This window comes from Artibeus jamaicensis, unplaced genomic scaffold (assembly GCF_021234435.1).
Source record: "Artibeus jamaicensis isolate MK-2021 breed Jamaican fruit bat unplaced genomic scaffold, CSHL_Jam_final contig_3188, whole genome shotgun sequence".
NCBI lineage: Eukaryota > Metazoa > Chordata > Mammalia > Chiroptera > Phyllostomidae > Artibeus > Artibeus jamaicensis.
This window is the reverse complement of record NW_026521745.1, coordinates 1,213,540-1,222,356: the sequence shown is the minus strand read 5'-3', so window position 1 is coordinate 1,222,356 and position 8,817 is coordinate 1,213,540. Positions and strand designations below refer to the sequence as shown.

The 8,817-nt window shown below is 40.6% G+C and overlaps 1 protein-coding gene across 1 annotated transcript; it reads left to right on the top strand.

The window, feature by feature from the left end:
* The first annotated feature begins 7,026 nt into the window (after positions 1-7,026).
* Positions 7,027-8,259, top strand: LOC119056408 (60S ribosomal protein L29-like). The gene is made up of 2 exons (XM_053663510.1): positions 7,027-7,304; positions 8,130-8,259. The coding sequence occupies exons 1-2, from the start codon at positions 7,027-7,029 to the stop codon at positions 8,257-8,259; spliced, it is 408 nt and encodes a 135-aa protein (XP_053519485.1).
* Positions 8,260-8,817: the final 558 nt, after the last annotated feature.

Sequence of the window (8,817 nt, the reverse complement as noted above, 5' to 3'; positions counted from 1 at the left end):
GCTATTCTCTTTAGCCCTTCAGAAATTTTTATTTTGATGAGGTCCCATTTGTTTATTCTTTCCTTTATGTCTCTTGCTGTAGGGGACATATTGGTGAAAATATTGCTGCATGGGATAGCTGAGAATTTCCTGCCTATGTTCTTCTCTAGGACTTTCATGGTGTCATGACCTATATTTAGTATTTCATACACCTTGAATTTAGTTTTGTGTATGGTGTAAGTTGGTGATGAAGTTTCCTTTTTTTGCATGTAGCTGTCCAGATCTCCCAACACCATTTTTCCCTTTGTTTTTTTTTAATTTTTATTTATTTTTCAAGTACAGTTTTTTGTCTATTTCTCCCATCCGAGCCCCCCCCCGCCCCGTGCTCCCCACCTCCCTGCCATTTCCACCCCCCTTAGTTCTTGTCCCTGTGTCCTTCCTATTTGTGCCTCCAAATCCCTCTCCTTTTTTTTTCCCTTAAATTCCCTTCCCTCTCCCCTCTGGTCACTGTCCCCTTGTTTTCTATTTCAGTGTCTTTGTTTTTATTCTGCTTGCTTGTTTGTTTTGTTGTTTAGCTAACCAACACCATTTTTTGAAGAGTCTATGTTTACTTTATTTTATGCTTCTGCCTCCTTTGTCAAATATTAATTGGCCATAGAGACTTGGATTTATTCCTGAATTCTCTATTTTGTTCCATTGGTCTATATGTCTTTTCTTATGCCAGTACCACACTGTTTTGATTGCTGTGGCCTTGTAATATAGTTTGATATCTGTATTGTGATTGTGATTCTCTCCTATTTTTTTCTTCTTTCTCAAAATTGCTGCAGCTATTTGGGGTCATTTGTGTATCCATATACATTTTTGAAATGTTTGTTCTGTATCTGTGAAATATGTCATTGGTATTTTAATAGGGATTGTATTGAATCTATAAATTGCTTTGGGTAATATGGATATTTTGATGATGTTGATTCTTCTAATCCCTTAATATTATGTATGCTTCCATTTGTTTTGTGTGTTCCTTAATTTCTTTTTCACTGTTGTGTAGTTTTCTGAGTACAGGTCTTTTACCTCCTTGTTTAGGCTTATTCCTAGATATTTTATTTTCTTTGTTGCTATATCAAATGGGAATTTTTTTCTCCTGATTTCTGATTCTTATCTTTAATTGCTGATCTATAAACACTCCTTTGGTTTCTGAATATTGACTTTGAACCATGCTGTTTTGCCAAATTCACTTATTAGATCAACCAGTTTTTTGATGGAGTCTATAGGGTTTTTTATATATATTATCATATAAGCTGCAAACAATGACAGTTTTACTTCCTCCTTTCCTATTTGGATGCCTTTTATTTCTCTTTCTTTTCTGATCTCTGTGGCTAGGAATTCTAATACTATACTGAATAGAAGGAGTGAACGCAGACGTCCCTGTCTTGTTCCTGATCTTAGTGGGAAAGCTTTTAGTTTTTGGCCATTGAATATGAGGTTGGCTGTAGGTTTCTGGTATATGGCCTTTATCATGTTGAAGAATGCTCCTTTTACTCCCACTTTGCTGAGTGTTTCTACATTAACAAATGCTTTTTCACATCTATTGATATGATCATGTGATCTTTGTCTTTCCTTTTGTTTATGTGATGTATAACATCTAAAGCCATATTTCTGTGTGCTTTCTCTGCCATACTTTATTGTTTTCAAACACAGAGCCCTTGCAGCTGCATTTAAAAGAGTCATATCCCAAGATGTTTTCCTCCCTGGCTTAAGAAGACTAACATAATGTGTGAGGTTACAATAAGCTTTCAAAACATGAACAAATGTATTTCAATGATAAAATTATAGGCCTCTAGGGAAGACATTTCAGAGAATTGAGAGGCAAATCCAGCACCTTATGGCATGTCAAGGTAAGACCAATGATAACTCTACTTCTAGGAGTGATGTGGTTTACAGAGGTATCTGTCCCTGGCTCTGACTGTCCCAGGTAATAAGAGTACTCAAGCATATCAGGGAGATAGATGCCTCATCCACAGTATATTGCAACATCCTGGAGCACAACTGGAAAAATCAGTCAATATCAATCTCACAGAGCTCTGTGTGTTTTGGTAGCACCCAGTGAAAACTTGAAATTGTCTATTGTCACAGGTAGAGTTTCTCGCTAGGCCCAAGGAAGTCTGCTGTTGTAGTGTCAATTATGTAGCTCTAAGAACACACAAAGTCTAAAAGAAAGAATAGGAAATTATATCCATGCAACCACAAACCAAAAAGAAGAAGAGGTAACTATACTTAATACTATGAGAATTCAATATTCCACTTTAATCAATAGATATATCATCCAGGCTTTGCCTCCAGGAGGACAAGTGTGTGAGACTATTGGTGTGCCAGAGCTCTAACCTATAGGATCAAGCTTTACAAGAAATTAAGAAAATCATAAGACTTCTGGCCAAGATGGGGGCATAGAGGGAAACACTGTACCTCCTTGTACAACCTAGTTTATGAACAACAAATATTTAAAAACCAGAATGCAACCAAAATAGAGAGAAAAATTAAACTGTACTGAAGTCGAACAACAACGAACCATTCATCCAGACTGGTAAGAGGGGCAGAGTCAGCAGCTGGTGGAGAGGGGTCATGCAGGAAAAAGTGGCTGGACTGACCCAGGCCCACAAGTGGCAGTTGGCAGATCCCAGGCATGGGGTGGCAATGGACAGACCCAGTAAGGGTGCAAGGTAGCTGGTTGACTGCGGTCACACATTCCCGCACAGATAAACCAGGCAAAGGAGCAAGCAGTGAGATAGACCACACAACCCAGGGCCCCAGTGGAGGGAAATAAAGCTGAAAAGCACTAATTAGAAAAAATTTCGGGAGTCAAGGTGCTTGGAGAGGCTCGCAGGATCACAGAGAGTTTGTTGGAGAGACCCACAGGGTTCTGGAGGGTGCACAATCCCACACATCCAGGAACCAGCACCAGAAGGGCCCAATTTGCGTGCTGGAAGCAGCAGAGAGGACACAAATCTGAGAGAGAGCAGAAAAAGCACCATTTGCCCTCTCTGACCCTGCCCCCACATACAGCATCACAACCCAGCCACCTGGGTTGCCCCACCCTGGTGAACACCTAAGGCTCCACACCTCACACATAACAGGCACAAACAGACCAAAACATTATGGCTCAAGAAGAGCAGCTCAAAGCCCAGAGCCAATACTTCTAAGCAACCAAGAGATAGCCAACCTATCAGATGCACAGTCCAAAACACTGGTGATCAGGATACTCACAGAACTGATTGATTCTAGTCACAAATTAGATGAAAATATGAAGGCTTCACTAAGTGCAATGAAGCAAAAAGCACAGGGAACCAATTTCCTTCCTGGGAAGGAAACTGGGACTCATATCAATGGAGTGGACCAGAACGAAGAAAGAAACAACTGAACAGAAAGATGAAGAAACAAGAATTCAAAAAAATTAGGAGAGCTTAGGAACCTCCAGGACATCTTTAAACGTTCCAACATCCGAATTATAGGGGTACCAGAAGGGGAAGAGGAAGAGCAATGAGTGGAAAACTTATTTGAACAACTAATAAAGAAGAACTTCCTCTATCTGGCAAAGGAAATAGATTTCCAGGAAGTCCAGGAAGCTCAGAGAGTCCCATAGAAGTTGGACCCAAGGAAGAACACACCAAGGCACATCATCATTACATTAGCCAAGATTAAAATGAAGGAGAGAATCCTAGAAGCAGCAAGAGATAGGAGGACAGTCACCTACAAAGGAGTGTCCATCAGACTGTTCAACTGATTTCTCAGAAGAGACCTTTCAGGCAAGAAGGGGCTGGAAAAAAGTATCCCAAGTCATGAAATCTAAAGACCTACATATAAAATTGCTTTATCCAGCAAAGCTTTCATTTAGAATTGAAGAGCAGATAAAGTGCTTCTCAGTTAAGATCAAGTTCAAGGAGTTCATCATCACCAAGCTCTTATTATATGAAATATTAAAAGGACTTATCTAAGAAGGAGATAAAAGATATGGACAGTGAAATGACAGCAAACTCACAGTTATTAACAACCACACCTAAAACAAAAGCAAACTAAGAGGACAGCTAGATCAGGAGTAGAACCATAAAAATGGAGATCACATGGAGGGTTAGCAACAGAGGAGTGGGAGGAGGGTGGGGGGAGAAGGTACAGAGACTAGGTAGCATAGATGGTAGGTAGAAATTAGACAGGGGGAAGGACAAGAATAGTATGGGAAATGTAGAAGCTAAAGAACCTAATGACACATGGACATGAACCAAAAGGGGGAGAATGGGGGGAATGGGTGTGTAGGGTGGAGGGGAATGAAGGGGGGGAAATGGGACAACTGTAAATGGCATAATCAATAAAACACATTAAAAAATAGATATATCATCCAGATAGAAAATCAATAAGGAAATATTGACTTAAGTTACATGTTAGACCAAATTGAGTTAGTTGGCATGTGCAGAACACTCCATCAAAGAGCAACAAGACACACATTCTACTCAAGTGCACATGGAACATTCTCCAGGAGAGATCTCATGTTAAGCCATAAAATGAGTCTCAATAAATATAAGATTAAAATGATATCAAGTATCTCTTTTAACCATTATAGTATGAAACTAGACATAAATAACAAAAAGAAAACTGAGAATTTTACAAATATATGGAGATTCAACAACATGCTTCTGAATAACCTACAAGCCAAAGAAGAAATCAAAAGAAAACTTGTAAAATATCTTGAGACAAATAAAACTGGAAGTACAATATGCCAAACCTACAAATGCAGCAAAAACAGTTCACAAAGGAAAGTTGATAGTGATAAATACCTACCATCAAGAAATAAAAAAGATTAGGCTAAATGGAAGCATTGGTGAAATGTTTTACTTCCTCACACAACCAAAAGAAGGATAACAACCAATTTCAAAATAAAAACAACCAGAACTGCCAGAAAATCAAACTGCATGGAAGTCTGACAGCCAAGGAGTTAAAGAATCATTCACCAAGACTGGTAGGAAGGGTGGCAATAGGGCCAGAGACAACGTGGGGCAAGGCAAGGTGGCAGACCACTCAGGTGAGGTGGGGAATGGCTGAACACATGGTCCCACATTTGTGTGTGGATAAGCTGGGAAGAACAATTGAAAAACAAAACCCAAGGTTTCAGTGTGGGAAACTAAAGACTCAAAACCTCTGGCTGTAAAAATATGTGGAAATTATGGCAGCAAGAGAAACTCCCAGTCTCACAACAGAGTCTGTTGGAAAAACCCACAGGATCCTAGGACATACGCAAATCCACCCACCTTTGAATCAGCACCTGACAGGGCAAAATCTGCTTGTGGGAATCAAGGAAAGTGATGGAAAGTGGGGTGAGAGCCTAGCAATCGGCATTGTTCCCTCTCTCACCCCTTCCTCACAGACAGCACGACAACCCAGCCAAAAGGGTTACCCCACCTTAGCATATACCTAAGTCTCTGCCCCTTTCTATATAACTGGTGTGCTGAAAAAAAGAAGGCCCAAATGAAAAAACAGTCAAAACTCCAGAAAAAGAACTAAGTGATGAGGAGATAGACAACCTATCTGAAGCACAGTTCAAAACACTGGGAATCAAGATGCTCACAGAAATGATTGAGCTTGGTCACAAAATGCAGGAAGAAATGAAGGCTACATGGAGTGAAATAAAGCAAAACATACAGGGAACCAACAGTGAAAGGAAGAAAACTGGGGTTCAAATCAACAATTTAAAAGAAAAGATAGAATAAGACTTACAACCAAAACAGAATGAAGAAAAAACAACTCAAAAAATGAGAGGCTTAGGAACCTCTGGGACAACTTTAAATGTTCCAACATCCAAATCATAAGGGTGCCAGATGGACAAGAGGAAGAGCAAGAAATTGAAAACATAGTGAAGTAGAACTTCCCCAATCTGGCAAAGGAAATAGACTTCCAAGAAGTCCCAGAGAAGGTGGACTCAAGGAAGCACACACCAAGGCATATCATAATCACATTCCACAAGATTAAAGGTAAGGAGAGAATCTTAAAAGCAAAAAGAGACATGGAGACTCCTTCATAGGTAATGAAGGGACTCCTTCATTACCTATGAAGGAGTGCCCATTAGACTATCAGCTAATTTCTCATAAGAAACCTTGCTGGCAATAAGGGGCTGGAAAAAAGTATTCAAAGTCATGAAAGGCAAGGACTGACATCCAGGATTACTCTATCCAGCAAAGCTATCACTTAGAATGGAAGGGCAGATAAAATGCTTCCCAGATAAGGTCAAGTTAAAGAAGTTCATCATCACCAAGCCCTTATTATATGAAATGTTAAAGGGACTTATCTAAGAAATAGAAGAAGATAAAAAAATTATGAACAGTACAATGACAACAAACTCACAACTACCAACAACTGAACCTAAAAAACAACAACAAAAAAAACTAGGCAAACAATTAGAACAGGAACAGATTCACAGAAATGGAAATCATATGGGAGGTCATCAGTGGGGAGGGAGATGGAGAGCATGAGGAGGAAAGGTGCATAATAGGTAGGCACAAAATAGACAGGAGGAAGTTAAAATAGTCTAGAAAATGGAAAAGCCAAGAGTTATATGTACAACTCATGGACATGAACTAAGGAGGGGAGGATACAGAAGGATGAGAGGAATGCAGCAGGTAGGGGGATAAAAGGGATAAAAAAAATGGGACAACTATACTAGAATAATCAATAAAATATACCAAAAAAAGAAATATGAAAGATCTCAAATAACCTAACTTTATATACCTCATAGAACTAGAAAAAGAAAAAGAAACAAAGCCCAAAGTTACTGAAAGGAAGGAAATAGAGATCAGAACAGAAATAAGTAAAATGGAAACTAAAAAAAGTTTAAAAAATCAGTGAAACTAAGAGCTACTTTTATGAACATAGTTATAAAACTTAAACTTTTTGCTAAACTCACTAACAAATGGAAAAAGAGAAGACTCAATTAAATTAAATCAGAAATTTAAGAGGAACTCTTTCTCTTCCAGTCCCAGGCACTCTAGAGCTGCAGGCTCGGGTGCAGAGATGGCCAAGTCCAAGAACCACACTATGCACAACCAGTCCCCAAAATGTCCCCAAAATGGCATTAAGAAACCCCAATCACAAAGATACAAATCTCTGAAGGGGGTAGACCCCAAGTTGCTGAGGAACATGCACTTTGCCAAGAAGCACAAGAAGGACCTGAAGAAGATGCAGGCCAACAGCACCAAGGCCATGAGTGCATATGCTGAGGCTATCATGGCCCTAGTCAAGACCAAGGAGCTCAAGCCCAAGATCCCAAAGGCAGCAGCTTTGGGGGGGGGGTGCTCCACCCGCAGGGCCTCTCTGGCCACCACAGATGAGAATAAGTCTACAAAGACATGATCTGCTTGAGAAGGAAAGGTGGCTGATCTCTCAAAGGAGAAGGGCCAAGAGCCTTTTATTCAATGGGCTTTTATGGGGTTGATTTTGCACCAGAATCCAGGTAAAGCTCATTAATCATTGTCAGGCAGTAAGGATCAAACAATAAATAGATAACATATAAAGAACTCTGAGGGCCTATTCTGAGTCAGGGTTTGTTAGCTAAAGGGCTACAAAATTTGGGGAAACATTCATTTCCTGCTCAGATCCTTATCATTTAATTGAGAACATTCTTAGCAAAGCAGGTTTCATAGGAGTTCATGTATTCTTTCTTAGGCCTGATTGCCCTAGGGAACCTGCCCTTTCCAGCACGGGGCTGCACCGCCCTCTGTCATTGTTTCAGGTTTAAGTCAGGCAGGGGAAGTAAGGTAGCCAAGAGATTAGGAGATTTCTTGCAGACAGAATGAGGACTCAGGCTATGTCAAAGCTAAGGGGCGAGAGTCCATCACCCCTTTTTGCTATAGCCTCCCAAGTCCTTCCCTGGAGCCTCCCCATGATCATGCCTGTCTTAGGTCATTCCCCCCTTGGGGAATGTTATTCATCTTTGGCTAACTGATCTAGCACTGGGGGCCAGGCAGAATGAAGAAAAAGGAGCAGAGGCAGTGCTGCTCCTGCCAGGGAGATAAACTTTGTCACCTTAATGGCTTATGGTCCAAAGGTCGCTCACTCAGCCTTAGCCATGGGGTGGGTTACAGCTCCTGAAACCACACAGGGTGGTTCCAAACAAGCAGCCACAAGCTCAGTCAACTTGCTTACACTGCTAACCCCAAGCTCACAAAGAGTACTCATGCCTGCATGGCCAAGGGTTTCTGTCTCTGTCCACCAAAGGCCAAGGCCAAGGCCCAAACCAAGCTCTAGGCTTCAGATGCAGCTGTGGCTCAGGCTCCAGCTCAGGCTCAGTCCCAGGCTCCCAGAGCTGCCCAGGCCCCTGCGAAGGCTCTACAGTAGAGGCCTCTGTCTGCTGACGTGAAGACAGAAACACTGGTGTGCCCCCGGGGCTGGGGTCCTCCTGTGCCATTTGTGCAAATAAACCAAAGGCAGGGTCTGTGCATCAAAAATAAATAAATTTAAGAGAAGACATTACATTGATAACACAAAAATACTAAGAATTATAAGAGACCACTATTAACAATTATATGCAAACAAATCAGAACCTACAAGAAATGGATAAATTCCTAGAAGCATACAACCTAGAAAGACTGAATCATAAAGAAATAGAAAATCTGAACACACCAATTACTAGTAAAGATATTGAATCAGTCATCACAAGCCTCCCAGAATGGGAGTATATATTTGCAAATCATATGTCTGATAAGGGATTCATATCTAGAATATATAAAGACTGCTACAAATCAACAACAAATCAAATAACCTAATTTAAAAATGAGCAAAAGGAGGTGCTGGGAAGATGGCGAC

What these genes read in the sequence shown, in the direction of transcription:
- LOC119056408 (XM_053663510.1), top strand. Translation starts at nt 7,027, where the DNA reads ATGGCCAAGTCCAAGAACCACACTATGCACAACCAGTCCCCAAAATGT. An exon ending in GCAGCAGCTTTGGGGGGGGG is followed by an intron (nt 7,305 to 8,129) that starts GTGCTCCACCCG and finishes GTTCCAAACAAG; the next exon opens with CAGCCACAAGCTCAGTCAAC.